Source organism: Peromyscus californicus, unplaced genomic scaffold, assembly GCF_007827085.1.
Source record: "Peromyscus californicus insignis strain IS unplaced genomic scaffold, ASM782708v3 Scaffold_16__1_contigs__length_79575227, whole genome shotgun sequence".
In the NCBI taxonomy this organism is placed as follows: Eukaryota; Metazoa; Chordata; class Mammalia; order Rodentia; family Cricetidae; genus Peromyscus; species Peromyscus californicus.
Window position 1 is genome coordinate 32,459,706 of NW_026294458.1, and position 25,069 is coordinate 32,484,774.

General features: G+C 40.8%; 2 protein-coding genes across 2 annotated transcripts; both read left to right on the forward strand.

Annotated features, from left to right (window-relative positions):
• Window positions 1–4,704: 4,704 nt before the first annotated feature.
• Window positions 4,705–7,238, forward strand: LOC128112084 (resistin-like alpha). The gene is made up of 4 exons (XM_052740832.1): window positions 4,705–4,853; window positions 5,757–5,905; window positions 6,375–6,455; window positions 6,967–7,238. Exons 2-4 carry the CDS (start codon window positions 5,782–5,784, stop codon window positions 7,095–7,097), a joined length of 336 nt encoding a protein of 111 aa, XP_052596792.1. The 5' UTR covers window positions 4,705–4,853; window positions 5,757–5,781; the 3' UTR covers window positions 7,098–7,238.
• Window positions 7,239–19,995: 12,757 nt separating this feature from the next.
• LOC128112083 (resistin-like gamma) lies at window positions 19,996–22,554 on the forward strand. Its single transcript, XM_052740831.1, has 4 exons — window positions 19,996–20,206; window positions 21,065–21,213; window positions 21,687–21,767; window positions 22,280–22,554. The coding sequence occupies exons 2-4, from the start codon at window positions 21,090–21,092 to the stop codon at window positions 22,405–22,407; spliced, it is 333 nt and encodes a 110-aa protein (XP_052596791.1). The 5' UTR covers window positions 19,996–20,206; window positions 21,065–21,089; the 3' UTR covers window positions 22,408–22,554.
• Window positions 22,555–25,069: the final 2,515 nt, after the last annotated feature.

The following is a 25,069-nucleotide window of genomic DNA, read 5'->3' on the forward strand; positions in this document are numbered from 1 at the left end:
CACAGGTTGGGGCTGGTCTTGGCTTGCAGGAAAGGCCTGCAGCCAGTCAGTGGCTCTCACAGGGGGTGAGGGTGCGCACTCTCAGTGCAGGTGGGCAGCAAGGAGTTGACTGCCTACAATTGACAAGCTGCTTGAACACCAAACAGAGACTCTGGGATTAATTGTTAATTATTATAGTGAGAGGAGGTAACAATTTTTTTCAGGAACACTGGAAGTCAAAGACATACTCTATGCCTACTGCTCCCCCTCCCTTTCCTCCTAGGCCAAGTTCTTTTTTACTATGATAAAGTCAAGGTCTCCTCTGCTGGTCAGCAGCTTCCCATCTTAAACCTTCTCTGTCCTGATACTGCTTGAAACAAATATTAAATTACCAGCCTGCATACTTTGAAAAGCTCTGACTTTAAAATAAAAGTCAAAGATACATTATAACATTATGCTTTTATTTCCATAGGAAACAGAAAAAAAATACATGGATTTTGGTCATTTGAATTCAATGGGTTACAAATACTAGTCATCATTCAAGAAAATTGGTTACAAATTACTATTGATTAGGATAAAAAACTTATGCTAATATAAAATGTTTCATATTATACAGGTTTTTATATACTAATGCAAATATGTTTTATTATGATATATGCATATATATTTCTATTCTTATTTGAAATGTTATACCTATACAATATTCTAAACTGCTGGGCTAGAAACCACAGGAAAGGACTTTGATGAGAATTGGTATGTCATCTGAAAAGCAAGAGAAGGCATAAGACTGAAAAAATAAAAGGAAAGGGGAAAAAGAAAATTTTCTACGTCTGGCTGTACTAGAATAGCAAAAGGCCTGACCTAAAGATACATGGAAAATTATAAAAGGCCAGAAGGGATATAAACTATGCTGAATTTAAAAAAAAACTATAAAATATATTGGGAATTTAACCATGTTGGGTTAATTCAGATTAGTTTTCTTCATTTAGAAAAAAACTGATGATTCTTCACTGCAAAATATTTATATTAAAAATGAAATCATGCTCTTTAAAGGAGAGAGGAGGACCAAGGTCCAAACTACAGGTTAATAATTCATCATCATATTACAGGCCTCTGGGTTGAGGGATTCTATATGTTAGGTCGCCTATGAAATGACAAGGCTAAAGCTCTTAGGTATTCAGAGTTCCATAGAGAAATCCAAACCTCTTTCTTAAAACTGTCAATATCCCATCTACGGTCTCTAAAGAAAACTGCAATCTAACTGCTTATAGATATAGATATATACATATATACATATGAAAAATGCTTATAAAATATACTTACAAGAAAAAAACAGAACCTAGAGATCCATTTGACTAATGTATCTATAGGATAACAAATTAGCCTGGTTACTGTTACCAAACTTAGAGATGCTTTCAAGATTTATTTAGCTCAGATATATTGAATAGATAATGGTCCTCAAACCCATCAAAGATCTGATGAATATGGCATTTATATTATTTGATAAAAAGCTTACTATATACAAACAGAGACTCTCAGATCCTAGCAATGACTCCCAAGGCCTCCAAAGAAGATATGGAATAACAAGATAAAGCCCCCTGAATTGTTGACAACACTGACCACTGGGCAAGATGCCCCGACTCAACACCTGCTGCCAGGAATCTGGCCCAGACTGGATAAATGAGACACTGACAAAATAAGATCAGTCTTCCCCAGGGACTTCCTCCATTTGAGAACTTTTACCTTATGGGCCTGCAGCTGAAAACTGATGCTATCCTGACACCTGTCCTGCCAATGCTATGAAGACTACAGGAGCCTGGGATGATGGCAGTCTGGGTAATGGATAGTCTCTGTCTTTTTTTTTTTTTAATATTTGGAAGTCTGCACTCAGATAAAATTTATCCTTCTCAGATCTTTGATGGCACTGATGACTGGGCTAGATATAGCTTTGTCAGCTTAGCACCATCAGACAATCAGAGTCTTCCACAAGGTTGCAGCCACCTTATTAGTTCATTGATCAGTGCATTAATTAATTAATGCTACTAGGTCTCCTGAAAAAAAGAAGAGACAAACAGGTTTGCCTTACTCACAAGCTTCATAATAAGGGATAAATGGGTTTCAAACGCAATTTGAAATGACTGTTCTTGAATAATAACTGCTTATATTTCCAGTAATTAATAAAGTGTAAGGGTCTAAAAGGTATAAAGATCCGAGAAAAATATATAAAAGATATTGTGAAATTTCTTTCCTTCGCCATACTATCGTTGCATTGAAACTTCAAAAATTCAGAATTTAACATAATAGAATTCTGACAAGCTAATAGAGCAATAACTGCTTACTATTTGGGTTATGAGCTCAAGATTTTAGATTTCTTTTGGTTATCTACTGAGTATAGACTTACAGATGCTTTTCATCAGGCCAAAGACATTTCAGTCCAATTTATACTTGGTTCTTGAGACAGAAAAAATAAATTACATTTTTTAAAACCCAAATCTATAGCTTTTGCTAGGACTCAATGGTATGAGTCTACTCTTGTTGTTTTACAGATACCTGTTACCTGCTTTTTCTACAACATGGATTTCAATACAGATTGAGAATGCTAATCTATCTGGAACTTTTATGACTTTTCATGAAATAGAAATTCACATAAACTTCAAAAACAATCAGGAAAGGCATAAAACTTGGATTTATTTCTCACAGGTCAAAAGGATCCCAGATAAATACAGCCTAAATTTCCTCACCTGTCTATTCCTGAGGATGGTATTGTTCCATCTCCTGAACTTGGGGATCCTCCCCTTCCTCAATTACTGAGACTATGGATCTGAAAGCTCCAAATAAGTTCATAAATTTTAACTCCTGTTCCTAGTTCATATCTGTCTCAACAGGTTTCCACTTGGCTGACAGACACATCTAAGCACCATTTGCTAGAGACAACCTACTCCAAATGACTGCGAGCCCCTGATTTGCTAAAGGCTGTTATGGAACAATCCACCAGATATAAATGCCATCTCTTCAGCTGGTCAATGAACCAAATGCTTCTAAATTCCCTCCTTGCCTTTGACTAATATTCTGGCCTTTAGGGTACTGACAACAATGTCCCAACATCAACAGAAAATAATTACAGAAGCAAAAATGTCGCCCTTGTTTCCCCGCCCCTGGAATATTAGAACAAAAAGGAATTTCTTGTCACAGGAAACCTGAGATAAAATAGTAACTGGTCCCCATCCTCACTTCCAAGTTCCTTCAGGATAAGAAACTCTGTGAGCCATCACAGGGCTTTTGGCCCTTCTGCTTCTACTAATTGTTGTTGGCTCTTATGTCATGGATGCCTTAACTAAATGATGATTCTTGTCTGGCTACCATTAAACTGATGTTGCTAGAATCCCAATATCAGCCCCTGGACCAAAGCAATGATACACTTACAGATGGCAACAACCTAATAAGAGGAGGCTCACTTTGCAGTTGATAATGAGAAATGGTCTCTGTTTGAAACAACCTCTACATACGAACGTCTGTAATCTCACTCAGAATCCATGGGAGCTAGCTCCCTGATCCCACTGGAGGATACCTGATGGAAATAGACTTGTGGCTTGACCCCCTATATTAATGTTCAAATTTTAGATCAAAGCAAACCAACAAAAAACCTGTTACATCCTGGTCCAATTAGTCACCAAAATAATCTACTACCCTGATGATAAAGTCTTTTACCAAAAAGAAACATCTCCAAGATTGGAAATAATACACTAGTCAATGGGGTAATGATAGGACCATAACAGGCTGCTCAGTCTTCTCTCAGAGATCAGGCCTCAATTTCAGCTTCCTGAGACTGAGAAAGCAGTTTCTGAGAGGGCCATGAACAAAAGACAATTAATCACTGATGTCCCTACCAGCAGGGACAGGGAGATAGGACACTCCAAGCCTGGGCCACTGAGCCAGCCCCATAGTCTGTATGAGCTAGGCCAACCAGCCTCAATAGCAGCTCAAGGACAGGGCCTAGGACTTTCCAGGCCTGCCAAAAAATGGATAACTGTAACCCCCAACTAAGCCTACCTAATTAAAAGTTACATACATGATTGCCACTTGCAAAAACCAATCCTGGGTCTGTTCCTGTGTAGTCTGTAGACCCCAAGACAACCCCTTGCTTTACTCCCTATAAATATCCTGCCCTTTTGCTACTTGGAGTCTCTCCTGATCTGCTGCTGCATCTGACTGATGGAGAGGACTGGGGTAACTCTCAACAGTAAAAAGACTCTTTGCTTTTGCATTGGATTTGGTCTCTTGAAGGTCTTTGGGAGACTCTTGGTACAACATTTTGGAGGGTCCACTGAGATTCCTCAAACACATTGTGAGAGCAAGACAAACTCTATTTTAAAGAAAATTTCATTTCAAACAGCACTTGGCCAGGAGCTGAACTTACTTCCAGTAAAAAACCTCAAACAGCTCCAAGAAAAATCACAAACAGCTAGGGCCCAGGTCAAGGTACCCCACCAGGATGGGATGGCCAATGAGTAATTTAGATAAACAACATTTGTTGGACTCAAATGTCCTTGGACAATGTCAGCAGTCTCCAAATATCCTTCTGATAACTCCTGTTGTTGAAAAATTCCTCTGAACCCCAACCTTTGGATTCAAAGTTTACATATCCTCACCCAAGCCTATGACCCAAAGGCTTGTACCACCCTGCCTGTGGTTTTTCCCTTTAAAAACCCTTCACTCTGAGAGCTCAGGGCTGTCCTCCTCCTCCTTCTGCCTTGTCAGAGTGCTGGAATAAGGAACAAGCCTGGGTTTGTAATCAATAAAACCCTGTGCTTGTGTGTTTGCATTGGATATTGGCTTTGTGGTGGTTTTGCTCTGGAGTCTCACAACATTAAGAGGTATGCTTACACCATGTGGGAAAAGTCTCAGCATCCATTGTAGAGACATGAAGCTACTCTGTCCTAACTGCTTTAGTTCTGTTTTGGTTCTATTCTTGTACCAAGTGTGCTGTGTGAGACTTTTTTTTTAGGATTCAGAACACATTATCTGTTTGTCTCTCTCTCTCTCTCTCTCTCTCTCTCTCTCTCTCTCTCTCTCTCTCTCTCCTTTGTGTGTGTGTGTATGTGTGTGTGTGTGTGTGTGTGTGTGTGTGTGTGTGTGTGTGTGTATGTGTGTTAATTTCAGGAGTTGGGACAATATGAATGCAGCTTCATTACTGAAATGCTCACCCCAGAATGTTTTACAATTTCCTGATACTGCATCTTTAGAACTTTCTGCAAATTTTCCAGGTACCTCCATGGGACCAAGAGTCTTCCCTTAGTAGTTCAACTTGGCAGAGTTAACAGCTGATTGCTTCTCCTATAACATTGGGGAAGGATATGAGTCTTGTAACTTTCAGCTAATTCAGACAAGCTATGAAGGTTGACTTCCTCAGACATGAACCCCACCTCTTCTACTTTAGCCAAGTGTCTTAATTCATATGAATTTGTCATACAAGACACCTAGACTGTTAAGATGTATGGAAAGCATTCATGTCACTAGAGTGTGCTTGTACATATTATGGGTGTCCTGGTCAACTATCCCACAGTCTCTTTAAGCATCTCATCTGGTCAGGCCCTGGAACTACTCCTGAGCTTCTGGTGAGTCAGCTCTTGGGAACCTTCTGTGCTTCTCCAAATGGCTAAAACAGTTACAGTCTGCTTACTTCTGTTGCTTCCTCCCTTCTCTCTCCAGAATATTTCCTTTCTCTCACAGTCATGCTTGACCTCAGGGATCTCATCTTCTTTGTTTTTCTCTTCCAGACCCAGGACATTGAGTTTCAACAGGATGAAGACTACAACCTGCTCTCTCCTCATCATCATCTCACTTCTCCAGCTGGTGATCCCAGTGAACACTGAGGAGACCTTAGACTCCATCATAAAGAAGCTCAAGGAAGCTCTCAGCTATGGAGGTATAAAATGAGTAGGAGAAACAATAGCCTAATTTTTGCTCATGCTGTCTGTTGATAAACCAAAAACCCCTTGTCCCTCACACTAAGATCTCCACCTCTGTTCAGTCCACTTCATCCCTGCCTCCCTAACTAGGGCTCTACTCAATAGACTACCCTTTTGTACTCTCAGATAAGAATTCAATGTTCCTGATGATGATGGAGAAAACAAGCATAGGTCCTGTATTTATGAACACATTATGAAACAGGTGTAATATTAAGCTTTTAGTGAGTTTGTGTATTTTTCATAGCCACATTATGAAGTAAGTATTGTTTACTTTCTATTTTTTTCTCTTCACAAATGAAGAAACTAAATCTAAAAGTTAGTGAGAGGACTACTTTTGGAAACAGTGATACCCCCAACTGGAATAGAAATTTTTAAAAAATCATGTGCAAAGATAATGGGCACTATCACATTTTTCCTCTTACTCAGGATACCTTCCCTCGACTGTGAATAGGACTCCCTCTTGCACTAGTGTGAAAGCTGTAGGCAGACTAGCCTCCTGTCCTGCTGGTGAGTAACTTCTCAAGGAAAATTTGTGAATAAGGTGTCCCTGTGTCCACCCCATCAATTCCCTAATACAACCTTCTCCTAACTCAGGTTTCTATTTCCATGGAGATGAGGTGTATTTCCAGGAGATTAGACATCACTTTCAGATTTTCAGTCTTTCAGGATGCTATTTGTTTGTCTTGTCACATTTTCCTCATGCCCACATATGACAGTCTACCTGGACATAAACTGTGTGGTCATTGATATGGCCCTCTTTGTTTTCCCATTCTATTCCATTGTAGTGGTAGAAGAGGAGCCAGCACACAGGTGAATTTGCCATCAATTGAAAGACAGTGAAACTACAAATCTTTTCATTTAAATGAGTTTTTTCTTGAAGAAAACTCTCAAAACTGATTTAGTTTTATGTCCCACAAAATGTAGCTATATTTATGATCTTCCTAGGGAGAACAGTTAGGGACTCTCCATCTCTTTTGGTCCAAGGTCTCTGATGTCTTTGTCTCACACAACCATGCAGGGATGATTGCTACTGGATGTTCTTGTGGCTTTGCTTGTGGATCATGGAACATACAGAATGAAAACATTTGCCACTGCCTGTGTCTATTCATAGACTGGACTGTTGCTCGCTGCTGCCAACTGAGGAAATGAGGAGGCTGAGAGTCCAGTTTTGAAATGACTATTATAGTGAAATGTTGATTCCACCCAGGAAATTTGATTGATTGTCCCTGTGCTGAATTCCTATTACACAGTAATCCTGCTTCTTAAATAATAAAGACAGATTTGCACTCATCTATGTTTATGCCTCAATGTTATTACTCCTGGCTTGTGGTGTCTAATGCCAGAAAACATATTCAGGATCTCAATGGTTTCATCTCACTGTATCCAAGATGGGTGGTCAGGAAAGATACAGAAAGAATGGGAACAATGGTCCTCCCCCATCCAATTCTCCAACTCCCCCATTTTAATAAAAAAAAACTGTAAGTATATGGATGGCATGAAATACAGAGAAGTGGCGTAGCATGCTTTTATGAGAACCAACATCTACAACAGTGAGATCTGGAAGACTGCAAAGTATGGGCAGATGCAGAAAATTTAGAATAACTATGTTCTAACTGTTCAGCATGGATGAACATTCCTTCCAATTCAAGTGCCTGTGATGGCTTTAATGTGACTTCTTTCCCAATCACATGTCTCACATATGTCAAAAGAACAGCACGGTCCTCACCTGTTACTGAGAATACAATATCGCATCTTACGGGGGCATTAAAGTTTTACAGAATTCCAAATCAAAAAATAAATAAAATATTGACAACAATGTTAAGAAAGTAAACAATTGATTGGGTATTAAGTATTCTGTAAGTTTGGGGGCTTCCAACATTGAGCCTTCACAGGAGTATATAATTCTTGGGTCAACTTTAGACTACTAAAATAGTTTTAAATAATTAACAGTGGTATGATTATTGATAACTTAAAATGAATTAAAATAAATTCAGTATAACTACACTAAAAATCTTCTCTTTCCATCTTCTTAATAATGACAGTAGATTGCTCAAGGCTAAAACCCATGAAGAATCTACTTTTTTTTTCTTTTTTTTCTTTTTTTTTGGGTTTTTTCGAGACAGGGTTTCTCTGTGTAGCTTTGCGCCTTTCCTGGATCTCGCGCTGTAGACCAGGCTGGCCTCGAACTCACAGAGATCCGCCTGCCTCTGCCTCCCGAGTGCTGGGATTAAAGGCGTGCGCCACTACCGCCCGGCTGAATCTACTTTTTTTTAAATGTGCCTTGGTGTTTTGCCTGCATGTATGTCTGTATGAGTGTTTTGGTCTCCAAGAACTGGAGTTACAGACAGTAGTGAGCTGCCATGTGGGTGCTGGGAATTGAACCCTGATCCTTTGGAAGAGCAGTTAGTGCTCATAACCTCTGAGCCATCTCTCCAGCCCTAAGAATCTACTTTTTATATCTAAAACTCACCTCATCTAGCCAGACATCCTAGTGAATGCTAGTAATCCCAGTGTTGAAATGGCATAGACAGGCAGATTCCTGGAACTTACTGCCTAGATAGAGTAACTGAATTGGCAAGTGTCAGTCAAAGTGAGAGACCAAGGTGGACAGAACCTGAGGATCATGCCACAGTTGACTCTGGCCTGATCACATATATACACACATGCACATACACACACACACACACAGACGTAGACACACAAACACACACACACTCACAGAGACACATACTGACACACATACACAGAGACAGAGACAGAGAAAAAGAGACAGAGAGAGAGAAATAGAGAGAGAAAGAGAGAGAGGTGGGGATTATTTGCCAGAAGGCAAATGTGGAATGAGAATTTTCCTCCAGGGTGAGTTTAGTTCTTGGGGCGGAGCTCAAACTAGAACAGTTTCCCCTGCGTGAGATAAGGACATATGAGGTACTTTAAAGTTATTTATGTTTTATATTGTGATATTAATATTAGTGGGAGACATTAGAGATAAACAATAAAGAACAGTTAGAGGTGAATAATGATGTGTTTGTATATCAAGTTGACATGGGTCGATTGTCCTGGTTGGGGTGTTGGTCAACTTGACACAAGCTAGAGTTAAATTGAGGAGGAGCTGTGGCTCTCCCTTCGAATGGGGATACATTACTGCTTAAATTATAACTAATTTAGCTTAATTAAACACTGTGTAGGCCAAGCTCTCAGGCCAAATTCACATTGAGATTGGACTTTCTAACTTGGTTCCCAGCATTTCACTTTGCCCCTAGATCTGCTCTGTTCGCGATTTCTTGCATTGTACACCTGGTTAAGAGGTCTGCTTGGAGGATACTAGACATGAAACAAGGATGACTTGTCTGCTACTCACACCACCAGGGAGGCTACCTGGAAAACAGGACCCCAAGAAAGACACAGGGATCGCCCAATGACAGAGAAATGGAATGAGATCTACATGAACAGCCTGGACATGAGTGGGGGTAATGAAAGGCGAGGGTTGAGGGAAAGAGAGCTTGGGGGAGCGGGAGATCCCAGCTGGATCAACAACAGAGAGGGAGAACAAGGAATAGGAGACCATGGTAAATGAAGACCACATGAGAATAGGAAGAAGCAAAGTGCTAGAGAGGCCCACAGAAATCCACAAAGATACCCCCACAACAGACTGCTGGCAATGGTCGAGAGACAGCCCGAACTGACCTACTCTGGTGATGGGATGGCCAAACACCCTAATTGTTGTGCTAGAAACCTCATCCAACTACTGAGGGATCTGGATGCAGAGATCCATGACTAGGCCCTGGGTGGATCTCTGGGAGTCCAATTAGCGAGAATGAGGAGGGTTTATATGAGCAAGAATTGTTGAGACCAAGGTTGGATAAAGCACAGGGACAAATAGCCAAATGAATGGAAACACATGAACAATGGCTGAGGGGTCCCCACTGGATCAGGCCCTCCGAATGGGTGAGACAGTTGATTGGCTTGATCTGTTTGGGAGGCATCCAGGCAGTGGGACCGGGTCCTGTGCTCATTGCATGAGTTAGCTGTTTGAAACCTGGGGCCTATGCAGGATTGTTTGGCTCGGCCTGGGAGGAGGGGACTAGACCTACCTGGACTGAGTCTACCAGGTTGACCTCAGTCTGTGGGGAAGGCTTTGCCCTGGAGGAGATGGGAATGGGGGGGGTTGGGGGGAAGGTGAGGGGGACGGGAGGGGGGAGAACAAGGGAATCCGTGGCTGATATGTAGAACTGAATTGTATTGCAAAATAGATTAAAATAAATTAAAAAAAATAAAAATAAATAAATAAATAAATGGGGGAACTTAGGTAAATTTCAATCACAGAGCCACACATATTCTGAAAATAATTTAATGTTACAGCATATATTTCAGAAATTACATGTTCTTAATTTGCTTAAGAAAAAGAATTTACTAATACCCATGCTATAGTGATATATGATTTGTGTTGTAAAATTACTAATTTCCTCTAAAAGACTAAAAATGACAAAAAAAAAAAAAAGAGGTCTGCTTGGAGCTTGACCTGAAATAAATACAAACAAACAAACAAACAAACAAACAAATAAATAAAATCTTCCCAAAAGCAAACATTGCAGTCACCCTTCAGTTTTTCTAGCTTTTTAACAAAATGTTTCTCATCCTCCAATCCTAGGACTAGGCTTCCAGGCCATACTTGACAAAGAAGTCAGGCTCAATGCCACCAATCAGTGTCAGCACCCAAAATATTCTGGGTCCTTTCTAGGACAAAGAATACACTCAAGAGTTTTGTAGCTGTATCTGGCCCTTATACATCGTGTGGACTCATCTTCTACCTTTCTTCATTTATGGGTACTTGAACAGTTTTTTATTTTATTTAATCTGAAAAACACTGAGAGATTAACATCACGCTATTTTACAGAGGGTTGTCATCAAGACACAGCAAGGACCCAAAATGCCACCCCATGGCAAAGAATGTGACTGTCAAGGTAATCTTGGAGACTATGAATGCCCACTGGTGACCATTCCAAGGAAATGCAATAATTCCTGATATCCTGTAGCTAAGCAGATGCTAAAATAATGCATTAGCAAGATCTAGTACATCCTGAAAATATCCCACTACTTAATACAATCATTTGGCTTCCTTATAGTGAGGAAACTCAATGAGACCTCCAAGCATATCCCCATCCCCAAAGCCTGGGTGGGGACATTTCAAAGTAGCCCAGGGATAAGTGGGAACAGAACCCCATATGCCTGGCTGTACCACACCCAGAATCTGGCAGACTACTGATCCGACCTACAGCTCTGCCATTTCCAACATCTGTCCCTTGGGCATGCCTGGAGTCACTGAGAGCCCCTGGTTAGCTGGACAAGTTCTACCCCAGAACAGCTTTTTGTACCGTTTTCTCTAGGGGAATTATTGTCCACTCCTAGGACAAGTTTAGTTTGTTTGACTTGGACTGTTTTTCCCCAGACCCACACACCTATTCCCCCTACTGCTTTGAGGACTGTCAAGAATTAATGTAATTTTAGGTTCAATACCCACCCAAATCCAAGTAACTTGTGCTTTAATAGCAGACCCACGAATCCATAATTTGGCAAGTGGCCTCAGGTGCCATATAAAGCCTTCAATTACAGGCAACCTTGGCCACCCAGTCAGAGGAGCAGCTTTGTGGTTTCCATCCAATGACATTGTCTTCCCCTGCATGGGGTGCAATGGGGACTACTTGTACCCCTCCTGATTTCACTCCTTTTAACCCTTGCTTAGGCTTTAAAGCCTTTCAAAGAGCCTCAAGCACAGCATTTGGCCTTTTTTCAGTTTGTCCCCTAGGGATTTATGACACTTGTTTTTTAGTAACCTCAACAGGACTGATTACTTGCTGTTTCCTTTCCATAATGATATGGTGTGCGGGCCTTGGCAGGTAGAGCCTAGGTGCCTAGAAGCGTGTGAGACAGACACTCCATGCTGACCCATCAATGTACTGCAGGGTGCCACGTTGGGAAGTCACTCACACCCCAGGCATATCATCCACATGAAAAGAGTTTATTATAGAGAAACAGAGAGAGGGGGAAGAGAAGAAAAGAGGGGTAGAGGAAGAACGAGAAAGGGAAGGAAAAAGGGAAAGCAGAGATGTGCACACCGCATGATGGGGAAGAGAGGAAGGAGAAGAGGAAGAAGAAGGGAGGGGTTTTTCTTTAAAAGAGGATTTACATCAGGATGCAGGTCAAGTCCCCAAGGGGTGGACCAGAATGCCAACACCCTCATCTCCTCCTGAATGTTTCAACATGTTTATAAACTCAGTTTATTTGCTGGTCTAGAATCATGTAAGTCTGCTAAAGAATTTGCAATTTCTAATGGATCACATCCCACCAAGGGACTTTTAAAAAGCCACTAAAGCCCTTTATCAGTTTTTTGGTTCCTGACGAATCAAGATGTTTGTGTGTAGTGATTTTTACACCTCAGTAAACATAGTCCTGTTTTTCCTGGTGAACAAGGCATTGAACATCACTTCTGTAATCATTATTCTCTTTGTTTGTTTGTTTATTTATAATTTACTGCATTTTCATTTCTTTACTGTCTGCCTCTTCCTATGGAATTCAAGTGTTTCAATACCAGGAGGAGATCTTTAGCACAAACCTAACTTGTACTCTCTTTCTCTTCCATCCCGCCGGCTGTCAGAAGGGGCCAAGCCTGTTTCTCCATGTCAAAAGCCACTAATGCTCTATATCAGTCTTGTGGATCCTGACTAATCTAGATCTTTGAGTTAAGTGTTTTTTAACACCCAGTGAACATAGTACTATCTTACCTGGTGAACTAGGCATTGGCCATCAGTTCCGTAATCCTTGGTTTCTTTGTTGGTTTGCTCTTTTCATGGCATTTGCTTTTCTTTACTGTCTGCCTCTTCCTATGGATTTCAAGTGTCTCAAACCTAACTTGTACTCTGTTTCTCTTCCATCCCGCCGGCTGTCAGAAGGGGCCAAGCCTGTTTCTCCATGTCATTCCCTCTTTTCTCAAATTTACCCCCAAACCAGAGGCTAATGCAGAGCATAACAGCCACCTATTCCTTTCCCTCTGGAATTTCTCCCTTACTCAAGAAAATTCCCACTGGCTAGCCATCTTGACACTAGAGGCTCATTTTACTACGACACATAGCAGTGGTTTCACAGCCACACGACAGCCTGTCAATCCTCTCCCCTTCCTTGTTGCTCTCAAGGACCATGACAGTTGCTCTATATCTTTAGCCTGTCTCATAGCACCTCTAAACGCACACAACAGACCCCACTTATCCAGCAGGCATGTTACTCCATAATCCTTAGAGGAAAACAGCCCCACTTGGATTTCTCCCACAGACTCCTCACCCAGACTTTCCCTGGGATACACAACTCAGCCTTGATTGCATGTTTGATCACCCAAAGTAAAACCTCTTACTCCTGTTGATGTAGTAACGAAAGGACCGAGCAGACACCGTAACAGGCTGTTCAATCTTCTCTCAGTAATCAGGCCTCAAATTCACCTCCCTGAGACTGAGAAAGCAGTTTCTGAGAGGGCCATGAACAAAAGACAATTAATCACTGATGTCCCTCTACCAGCAGGGACAGGGAGATAAGACGCACCAAGCCTGGGCCACTGAGCCAGCTCCCATAGTCTGTATGAGCTAGGCCAGCCAGCCCCCATAGTCTGTATGTGCTAGGCCAGCCAGCCTCCATAGCAGCTCAAGGACAGGGCCTAGGACTTTCCAGGCCTGCCAAAAAATGGATAACTGTAACCCCCAACTAACCCTAGCCAATTAAAAGTTACATACATGATTGCCACCTGCATAAACCAATCCTGGGTCTATTCCTACGTAGTCTGGAGACCCCAAGACACCCCCTTGCTTTACTCCCTATAAATACCCTGCCCTTTTGCCGCTTGGAGTCTCTCCTGATCTGCTGCTGCATCAGACTGATGGAGAGGACTGGGGTAATTCTCAACAGTAAAAAGACTCTTTGCTTTTGCATTGGATTTGGTCTCTTGAAGGTCTTTGGGGGACTCTAGGTACAACATTTTGGAGGGTCCACTGAGATTCCTCAAACACACTGTGAGAGCAAGACAAACTCTATTTTAAAGAAAATTCCGGGCTGGAGAGATGGCTCAGGGGTTAAGAGCACTGGCTGTTCTTCCAGAGGTCCTGAGTTCAATTCCCAGCAACCACATGGTGGCTCACAACCATCTGTAATGAGATCTGGTGCCCTCTTCTGGCCTGCAAGCATGTATGTAGGCAGAACACTGTATACATAATAAATAAATAAATCTTTAAAAAAAAAAAAAAAAAAGAAAATTCCACTTCAAACAGCACTTGGCCAGGAGCTGAACTTACTTCCAGTAAAAAACCTCAAACAGCTCCAAGAAATATCACAAACAGCTAGGGCATAGGTCAAGGAACCCCACCAGGATGGGCTGGCCAATGAGTAATTTGGATAAATAACATCTGTTGGCTCCAAATGTCCTTGGACAATGTCAGCAGGCTCCATATGTCCTTCTGATAACTCTTGTAGTTGAAAAATTCCTCTGGACCCCAATCATTGGATTTAAAGGTTACATACCCTCACCCAAGCCTATGACGCAATGGCTTGTACCACCCTGCCTGTGGTTTTTCCCTTTAAAAACCCTTCACTCTGAGAGCTCAGGGCTATCCTCCTCCTCCACCTGCTGTGTCAGACTGCTGGAATATGGAACAAACCTGGGTTTGTAATCAATAAAACCCTGTGTTTGCATCAGATATTGGTTCTGTGGTCTCACAATGTGGGCACAACACCACCAAGACCACCATCCTTTGAGTTTTATGGCACCTAGTATCAAGTAACTTTTGAATTTTCCCAGTTTTGGGCTTCTGGTTTCTGTTTCTGGCCATTTGTGGCAGTGGGAGCTCTGTCTGTGAAGCCCACATAAGATCTATGGTGGACATATGGCTGATTGCTGGTTGGGGTTTCTGGAGATGTTCAAGGGGTCTTCTGGTGGGTCAGGAGATCCTTCTGCTGTGTATTGGATTCCCTTGGTTCCTCTGGAGAGGCTGAGCAGGTCTCAACAGCAAACTGATGTCTTGGTCTTGGTCTGTGTTCTGACTGTTACTATGTTACTATTCTGTTCCATATGTTTAAGGGGACTAGGTCCCCCTGACTGAACTGAGTTAAGCAGGTAGCTCCTGCCAGGTTGGGCTTGGGTACTGCAAGAGAAGCCATCTGTTAGATAGGGCTCACTAACTGAGAGTGAAGACGTATACTCAGTGCTAGTGTAATGGTACTTATGTCTAAGTTTTGTTACTTCTTTCTGTCTCCTAACCTCCCTCGTTTGCCTGGAAGAGAAGGACAGAGAGGCATAGCATGGTCACCTCCCTCTGTAGCTCTCTTGCTATCAGGCCTGCAGCACAGGTTGGGGCTGGTCTTGACTTGCAGGAAAAGCCTGCAGCTAGTCAATGGCTCTCACAGAGGGTAGGGGTGTGCACTCTCAGTGCAGGTGGGCAGCAAGGAGTTGACTGCCTACAATTGACAAGCTGCTTAAACACCGAACAGAGACTCTGGGATTAATTGTTAATTATTATAGTGAGAGGAGTTAACAATTTTTTTTCAGGAACACTGGAAGCCAAAGACATACTCTATGCCTACTGCTCTCCCTCCCTTCCTTCCTAAGCCAAGTTCTTTTTTACTATGATAAAGTCAAGGTCTCTTCTGCTGGCCAGCAACTTCCCATCTTAACCCTTCTCTGTCCTGATACTGCTTGAAAAAAATATTAAATTACTAGCCTGCATACTTTGAAAAGCTCTGACTTTAAAATAAAAGTCAAAGATACATTATAACATTATGCTTTTATTTCCACAGGAAACAGAAAAATAAAATACATGGATTTTGGTCATTTGAATTCAGTGGGTTACAAATACTTGCCATCATTCAAGAAAATTGGTTACAAATTACTATTGATTAGGATAAAAGACTTCTGCTAATATAAAATGTTTCACATTGTACAGGTTTTTATATACTAATGCAAATATGTTTTATTATAATATATGCTTATATATTTCTATTCTTATTTGAAATGTTATACCTATACAATATTCTAAACTGCTGGGCTAGAAACCACAGGAAAGGACTTTGATGAGAATTGGTATGTCATCTGAAAAGCAAGAGAAGGCATAAGACTGAAAAAATAAAAGGAAAGGGAAAAAAGAAAATTTTCTACGTCTGGCTGTACTAGAATAGCAAAAGGCCTGACCTAAAGATACATGGAAAATTATAAAAGGCCAGAAGGGATATAAACTATGCCGAATTTAAAAAAAAACTATAAAATATATTGGGAATTTAACCATGTTGGGTTAATTCAGATTAGTTTTCTTCATTTAGAAAAAAAACTGATGATTCTTCATTGCAAAATATTTATATTAAAAATGAAATCATGCTCTTTACAGGAGAGAGGAGGACTAAGGTCCAAACTACAGGTTAATAATTCATCTTCATATTACAGGCCTCTGGGTTGTAGGACTCTATATGTTAGGTCTCCTATGAAATGACAAGGCTAAAGCTCTTAGGTATTCAGAGTTCCATAGAGAAATCCAAACCTCTTTCTTAAAACTGTCAATATCCCATCTACGGTCTCTAAAGAAAACTGCAATCTAACTGCTTATAGATATAGATATATACATATATACATATGAAAAATGCTTATAAAATATACTTACAAGAAAAAAACAGAACCTAGAGATCCATTTGACTAATGTATCTATAGGATAACAAATTAGCCTGGTTACTGTTACCAAACTTAGAGATGCTTTCAAGATTTATTTAGCTCAGATATATTGAATAGATAATGGTCCTCAAACCCATCAAAGATCTGATGAATATGGCATTTATATTATTTGATAAAAAGCTTACTATATACAAACAGAGACTCTCAGATCCTAGCAATGACTCCCAAGGCCTCCAAAGAAGATATGGAATAACAAGATAAAGCCACCTGAATTGTTGACAACACTGACCACTGGGCAAGATGCCCCGACTCAACACCTGCTGCCAGGAATCTGGCCCAGACTGGATAAATGAGACACTGACAAAATAAGATCAGTCTTCCCCAGGGACTTCCTCCATTTGAGAACTTTTACCTTATGGGCCTGCAGCTGAAAACGGATGCTATCCTGACACCTGTCCTGCCAATGCTATGAAGACTACAGGAGCCTGGGATGATGGCAGTCTGGGTAATGGATAGTCTCTGTCTTTTTTTTTTTTTTTTTAATATTTGGAAGTCTGCACTCAGATAAAATTTATCCTTCTCAGATCTTTGATGGCACTGATGACTGGGCTAGATATAGCTTTGTCAGCTTAGCACCATCAGATAATCAGAGTCTTCCACAAGGTTGCAGCCACCTCATTAGTTCATTGATCAGTGCATTAATTAATTAATGCTACTAGGTCTCCTGAAAAAAAGAAGAGACAAACAGGTTTGCCTGACTCACAAGCTTCATAATAAGGGATAAATGGGTTTCAAACGTAATTTGAAGTGACTGTTCTTAAATAATAACTGCTTATATTTCCAGTAATTAATAAAGTGTAAGGGTCTAAAAGGTATAAAGATCTGAGAAAAATATATAAAAGATATTATGAAATTTCTTTCCTTCGCCATACTATCGTTGCATTGAAACTTCAAAAATTCAGAATTTAACATTAATAGTATTCTGACAAGCTAATAGAGCAATGACTGCTTACTATTTGGGCTATGAGCTCAAGATTTTAGATTTCTTTTGGTTACCTGCTGAGTATAGACTTACAGATGCTTTTCATCAGGCCAAAGACATTTCAGTCCAATTTATACCTGGTTCTTTAGACAGAAAAAATAAATTACATTTTTTAAAACCCAAATCTATAGCTTTTGCTAGGACTCAATGGTATGCGTCTACTCTTGTTGTTTTACAGATACCTGTTACCTGCTTTTTCTACAACATGGATTTCAATACAGATTGAGAATGCTAATCTATCAGGAACTTTTATGACTTTTCATGAAATAGAAATTCACATAAACTTCAAAAACAATCAGGAAAGGCATAAAACTTGGATTTATTTCTCACAGGTCAAAAGGATCCCAGATAAATACAGCCTAAATTTCCTCACCTGTCTATTCCTGAGGATGGTATTGTTCCATCTCCTGAACTTGGGGATCCTCCCCTTCCTCAATTACTGAGACTATGGATCTGAAAGCTCCAAACAAGTTCATAAATTTTAACTCCTGTTCCTAGTTCATATCTGTCTCAACAGGTTTCCACTTGGCTGACAGACACATCCAAGCACCATTGGCTAGAGACAACCTACTCCAAATGACTTGGAGCCCCGGATTTACTAAAGGCTGATATGGACCAATCCACCAGATATAAATGCCATCTCTTCAGCTGGTCAATGAACCAAATGCTTCTAAATTCCCTCCTTGCCTTTGACTAATATTCTAGCCTTTTAGGGCCCTGACAACAATGTCCCAACATCAACAGGAAATGTCGCCCTTGTTTCCCCGCCCCTGGAATGTTAGATCAAAAGGGAATTTCTTGTCACAGGAAATCTGAGACAAAATAATAACTGGTCCCCATCCTCATTTCCAAGTTCCTTCAGGATAAGAAACTCTGTGAGCCATCACAGGGCTTTTGGCCCTTCTGCTTCTACTAATTGTTGTTGGCTCTTATGTCATTGATGCCTTAACTAAATGATGATTCTTGTCTGGGTACCATTAAACTGATGTTGCTAGAATCCCAATATCAGCCCCTGGACCAAAGCAATGATACACTTACAGATGGCAACAACCTAATAAGAGGAGGCTCACTTTGCAGTTGATAATGTGAAATGGTCTCTGTTTGAAACAACCTCTACATGTCTATATGAACCTCTGTAATCTCACTCAGAATCCATGGGAGCTAGCTCCCTGATCCCACTGGAGGATACCTGATGGAAATAGACTTGTGGCTTGACCCCCTATATTAATGTTCAAGTTTTAGATCAAAGCAAACAAACAAAAACCTGTTACATCCTGGTCCCATTAGTCACCAAAATAATCTACTACCCTGATGATAAAGTCTTGTACCAAAAAGAAACATCTTCAAGATTGGAGATGATATACTACTCAATAGGGTAATGACAGGACCATAACAGGCTGCTCAGTCTTCTCTCAGTGATCAGGCCTCAATTTCAGCTTCCTGAGACTGAGAAAGCAGTTTCTGAGAAGGCCATGAACAAAAGACAATTAATCCCTGATATCCCTACCAGCAGGGACAGGGAGATAGGACACACCAAGCCTGGGCCACTGAGCCAGCCACCTAAGTCTGTATGAGTGAGGCCAGCCAGCCCCCATAGTCTGTATGAGCTAGGCCAGCCAGCCTCCATAGCAGCTCAAGGACAAGGTCTAGGACTTTCCAGGCCTGCCCAAAAATGGATAACTGTAACCCCCAACTAAGCCTACCTAATTAAAAGTTACATACATGATTGCCATTTGCATAAACCAATCCTGGGTCTGTTCCTGTGTAGTCTGTAGACCCCAAGACAACTCCTTGCTTTACTCCCTATAAATATCCTGCCCTTTTGCTACTTGGAGTCTCTCCTGATCTGCTGCTGCATCAGACTGATGGAGAGGACTGGGGTAACTCTCAACAGTAAAAAGACTCTTTGCTTTTGCATTGGATTTGGTCTCTTGAAGGTCTTTGGGGGACTCTAGGTACAACATTTTGGAGGGTCCACTGAGATTCCTCAAACACACTGTGAGAGCAAGACAAACTCTATTTTAAAGAAAATTCCATTTCAAACAGCACTTGGCCAGGAGCTGAACTTACTTCCAGTAAAAACCCTCAAACAGCTCCAAGGAAAATCACAAAGAGCTAGGGCATAGTTCAAGGTACCCCACCAGGATGGGCTGGCCAATGAGTAATTTGATAAATGACATCTGTTGGCCCCAATTATCATTGGACAATGTCAGCAGTCTCCAAATATCCTTTTGATAACATTTGTTTTTGAAAAATTCCTCTGGACCCCAACCTTTGGATTCAAAGTTTACATATCCTCACCCAAGCCTATGACGCAATGGCTTGTACCACCCTGCCTGTGGTTTTTCCCTTTAAAAACCCTTCACTCTGAGAGCTCAGGGCTGTCCTCCTCCTCCTTCTGCCTTGTCAGAGTGCTGGAATAAGGAACAAGCCTGGGTTTGTAATCAATAAAACCCTGTGCTTGTGTGTTTGCATCGGATATTGGCTCTGTGGTGGTTTTGCTCTGGAGTCTCACAACATTAAGAGGTATGCTTACACCATGTGGGGAAAAGTCTCAGCATCTATTGTAGAGACATGAAGCCATTCTGTCCTAACTGCTTTAGTTCTGTTTTGGTTCTATTCTTGTACCAAGTGTGCTGTGTGAGACTTTTTTTCAGGATTCAGAACACATTCTCTGTTTGTCTGTCTCTATCTCTTCTGTGTGTGTGTGTGTGTGTGTGTGTGTGTGTGTGTGTGTGTGTGTGTGTGCATGTGTGTTAATTTCAGGAGTTGGGACAATATGAGTGCAGCTTCATTACTAAAATGTTCACAACAGAGTGTTTTACAATCCCTGATACTGCATCTTTAGAACTCTCTGCAAAATTTCCAGGTACTTCCATGGGACCAAGAGTCTTCCCTTAGCAGTTCAACTTAGCAGAGTTAACAGCTGATTGCTTCTCCTATAACTTTGTGAGGGGATGTGAGTCTTGTAACTTTCAGCTAATTCAGATAAGCTATGAAGGTTGACTTCCTCAGACTCATGAACCCCACCTCTTCTACTTTAGCCAAGTGTCTTAATTCACATGAATTTGTCATACAAGACACCTGGACTATTAAGATGTATGGAAAGCATTCATGTCACTAGAGTGTGCTTGAACATATTAAGGGTGTCCTGATCAACTATCCCACAGTCTCTTTAAGCATCTCATCTGGTCAGGCCCTGGAACTACTCCTGAGCTTCTGGTGAGTCAGCTCTTGGGAACCTTCGGTGCTTCTCCAAATGGCTAAAACAGTTACAGTCTGCTTACTTCTGTTGCTTCCTCCCTTCTCTCTCCAGAATATTTCCTTTCTCTCACAGCCATGCTTGAACTCAGGGATCTCATCTTCTTTGTTTTTCTCTTCCAGGCCCAGGACATTGACTTTCAACAGGATGAAGACTACAACCTGCACCCTTCTCCTCATAATCTCACTTCTCCAGCTGATGATCCCAGTGAACACTGAGGAGTCCTTAGACTCTATCATGAAGAAGCTCAAGGAAGCTCTCAGCTATGGAGGTATAAAATGAGTAGGAGAAACAATAGCCTAATTCTTGCTCATGCTGTCTGTTGATAAACCAAAAACCCCTCGTCCCTCACACTAAGATCTCCACCTCTGTTCAGTCCACTTCATCCCTGCCTCCCTGACTAGGGCTCTACTCAATAGCCTACCCTTTTGTACTCTTAGATAAGAACTCAATGTTCTTGATGATGATGAAGAAAAGGAGCATATGTCCTATATTTTATGAACACATCATGAAACAGGTGTAATATTAAGCTTTCAGTGTGTTTGTGTAATTTTCATAGCCACATTATGAAGTATGTATTGTTTACTTCTATTAATTTCTTTTTACAAATGAAGAAACTAAATCTTAAAATTTAGTGAGAGGACTACTTATGGAAACAGTGATACCCCCAAGATAGAAGAGGAATTTAAAAAACATTCATATGCAAAGATCATGGGCAATATCACTTTTTTTTGTCTTACTCAGGTCACCGTCCCTCTACTGTGACTCAGACATTCTCCTGCACTAGTGTGAAGGCTTCAGGCAACCTAGCCTCCTGTCCTGCTGGTGAGTAACTCCTGAAGGAGAATTTGTGAATCAGGTGTCCCTGTGTCCACCCCATCAATTCCCTAATAGCACCTTCTCCTATCTCAGGTTTCCAAATCCATGGAGATGAGGTGTAGTTCCAGGAGATTAGTCATCACTTCTAGGTTTTCAGTCCTTAAGGATGCTATTTGTTTGTCTTGTCACATCTTCCTTCATGTTCACATATGACAGTCTTCGTGGACCTAAACTATGTGGTCATTGATATGGCCCTCTTAGTTTCCCATTCTATTCCCTTGTAGTGGTAGAAGAGGAGCCAGTACAGAGGTGAATTTTCCATCAATTGAAAAACAGTGAAATTACTAGTCTTTTCATTTAAATGAGTTTTTTTCTTTAAGAAAACCCTCAAAAGTGATTTAGTTTTATGTCCCACAAAATGTAGCTCTGTGCATGAGCTTTCTAGGGAGAACAATTAGGGACTCTGCATTTCTTTTGGTCCAAGGTCTCTGATGTCTTTATCTCACACAACCACACAGGGATGATTGCTACTGGATGTTCTTGTGGCTTTGCTTGTGGATCATGGAATGTCCAGAACGAAAATGTTTGCCACTGCCTGTGTCCAATTATTGACTGGACTCTTGCCCGCTGCTGCCAACTGGCCTGAGAATGAGGAGGCTGAGAATCTAGTTTTGAAATGATGATTGTAAAGCAACTGTGATCTCTCCCAGAAAGCCTGACTGATTGTCCTTGTGCTGAATTCCTATTACACGGTATTCCTGCTTCTTAAGTAATAAAGACAGATTTGCACTCATCTATGTTTATGTCTCAATGTTATTACTCCTGGCTTGCGGTGTCTAATGCCAGAAAACATATTCAGGATCTCAATGATTTCATCTCACTGTATCCGAGATGGGTGGTCAGGAAAGATACAGAAAGAACGGGAACAATGGTCCTCCCCCATCCAATTCTCCAACTCCCCCATTTTAATAAAAAAAAAAAAAAACTATAAGTATATTGGATGGCATGAAATACAGAGAAGTGGCGCAGCATGCTTTTATGAGAACCAACATCTACAACAGTGAGATTTGGAAGACTGCAAAGTATGGGCAGATGCAGAAAATTTAAAATAACTATGTACTAACTGTTCAGCATGTATGAAATCTCCTTCCAATTCAAGTGCCTGTGATGGCTTTAATGTGACTTCCTTTTCAATCACATGTCTCACATATATCAAAAGAACAGCACGGTCCTCACCTGTCACTGAGAATTACAATATCGCCTCTCACTGGGGCATTAAAAACTTACAGAATTCCAAAGCAAAAAATAATTAAAATATTGATGATAATGTTAAGAATGTAAACAAATGATTGGGAATTAAGTATCCTGTAATTTGGGGGGCTTCCAACTTTGAGCCTTCACAGGAGTATAAAATTCATGTGTCAACTTTAGACTACCAAAATAATTTTAAGTAATTAATAGTGGTATGGTTATTGGTAACTTAAACCAAATTAAAATAAATTGAGTATAACTATACTAAAAATCTCTCTCCATCTCCTTAATTATGGCAGTAGGTTCTTCAAAGCTAAAACTCATGAAGAACCTACTTTTTATATATAAAACTCACATCATCTAGCCAGACATCCTAGTGCATGCTAGTAATCCCAGTGTTGAAATGGCATAGACAGGCAGATTCCTGGGACTTACTGCCTAGCCAGAGTAACTGAATTGGCAAGTGTCAGTCAAAGTGAGAGACCAAGGTTGTCTAAACCTGAGGACAATGTCACAGTTGACTTCCAGCCTGATCATATATGTACACACATGCACATAAACACACACAGACACAGACACACAAACACACACACACTCACAGAGACACATACAGACATACATACACAGAGATAGAGACAGAGAAAGAGAGAGAGAGAGAGAGAGAGAGAGAGAGAGAGAGAGAGAGAGAGAGAGAGAGAGAGATGGGTTAATGGGGATTAAGTGCCAAAACATAAATGTGGAATAAGAATTTTTCTCCAGGGTGAGTTTAGTTCTTGGGGCAGAGCTCCAGATAGAACAGTTTCCCTTGCATGAGATAAGGACACATGAGGTACTTTAAAGTTATTTATGTTTTATATTGTGATATTAATATTAGTAGGAGACTTTAGAGATAAACAATAAAGGAACAGTGAGAGGTGAATAATGATGTGTTTGTATATCAAGTTGACATGGGTCAATTGTCCTGGTTGGGGTTTTTGTCAACTTGACACAAGCTAGAGTTAAATTGAGGAGGAGCTGTGGCTCTCCCTTCGAATGGGGATACCTTACTGCTTAAATGATAACTAATTTAACTTATTTAAACACTATGCAGGCCAAGCTCTCAGACTAAATTTGCATTGAGATTAGACTTTCTTACTTGGTTCCCAGCATTTTTTTTTTACATTTACTTTGCTCCAGGGTCTGCTCTGTTCCCAATTTCTTGTATTGTACTCCTGGTCAAGTGGCATGCTTGGAACTTGACCTGAAATAAAAATAGATAGATAGATAGATAGATAGATAGATAGATAGATAGATAGATAGATAAAAAATCTTTCCAAAAGCAAGCATTGCAGTTACTCTCCAGTTTTTCTATCTTTTGAACATGGTGCTCAGTCCTCCAGTCCTAGGACTAGGCTTCCAAGCCATACTTGACAAAGAAGTCAGGCTCCATGCCACCAAACAGTGACATCCCCCAATGTGATCTGGGTCCTTTCTAGGTTTGTTTAAATATAACTTATTAATAATTGATGAGAGAGTGGAGTTAATGAGAACTGAGAATGTGAACAAAATTTGTACCTGCCAGGAATAGGGAATTGGGACATTATGGAGCCTTGTGCCAAACTTGTTAACAGGGAACGCTGGGATCACATCCCAGATGTCTCAGTTGGCATCAGTCAGCTTCAATAAGAAATGTTTGTTCAAGCTGTCCCGTAATTCTGTACTTGAAATTCTAAACTCCAGAGAGGAAGTACAGCAACGAAAAGCAGAAGTTTTGAGAGTAGAGCTAGCTCCTAGATGATAATCTGTGGGCAAAACACCCAGGTTTGCACAAGTGACAGTAGATCATGGCCATTCTGTTCAATGTCCCACTCTTTACTGGGGTTTGGCATGGAAAAGGCAGAGTAATAATGATGGAATCTGACTGCAGAGGACTATGTCAATGTGTGTAACTCCCATGATAAGTATGTTGAGAGATGTACTATGAAAACATTAGCATTTGTCCGAATTCTTTTTCTTAACTCCCACAGGTTCCTGTTTAGTTTTATAATAAATATCAATTACCTAGCAGGAGAGAAGGG

What these genes read in the sequence shown, in the direction of transcription:
- LOC128112084 (XM_052740832.1), top strand. Translation starts at nt 5,782, where the DNA reads ATGAAGACTACAACCTGCTCTCTCCTCATCATCATCTCACTTCTCCAG. An exon ending in GGAAGCTCTCAGCTATGGAG is followed by an intron (nt 5,906 to 6,374) that starts GTATAAAATGAG and finishes CCTCTTACTCAG; the next exon opens with GATACCTTCCCTCGACTGTG. An exon ending in ACTAGCCTCCTGTCCTGCTG is followed by an intron (nt 6,456 to 6,966) that starts GTGAGTAACTTC and finishes ACAACCATGCAG; the next exon opens with GGATGATTGCTACTGGATGT.
- LOC128112083 (XM_052740831.1), top strand. Translation starts at nt 21,090, where the DNA reads ATGAAGACTACAACCTGCACCCTTCTCCTCATAATCTCACTTCTCCAG. An exon ending in GGAAGCTCTCAGCTATGGAG is followed by an intron (nt 21,214 to 21,686) that starts GTATAAAATGAG and finishes TGTCTTACTCAG; the next exon opens with GTCACCGTCCCTCTACTGTG. An exon ending in CCTAGCCTCCTGTCCTGCTG is followed by an intron (nt 21,768 to 22,279) that starts GTGAGTAACTCC and finishes ACAACCACACAG; the next exon opens with GGATGATTGCTACTGGATGT.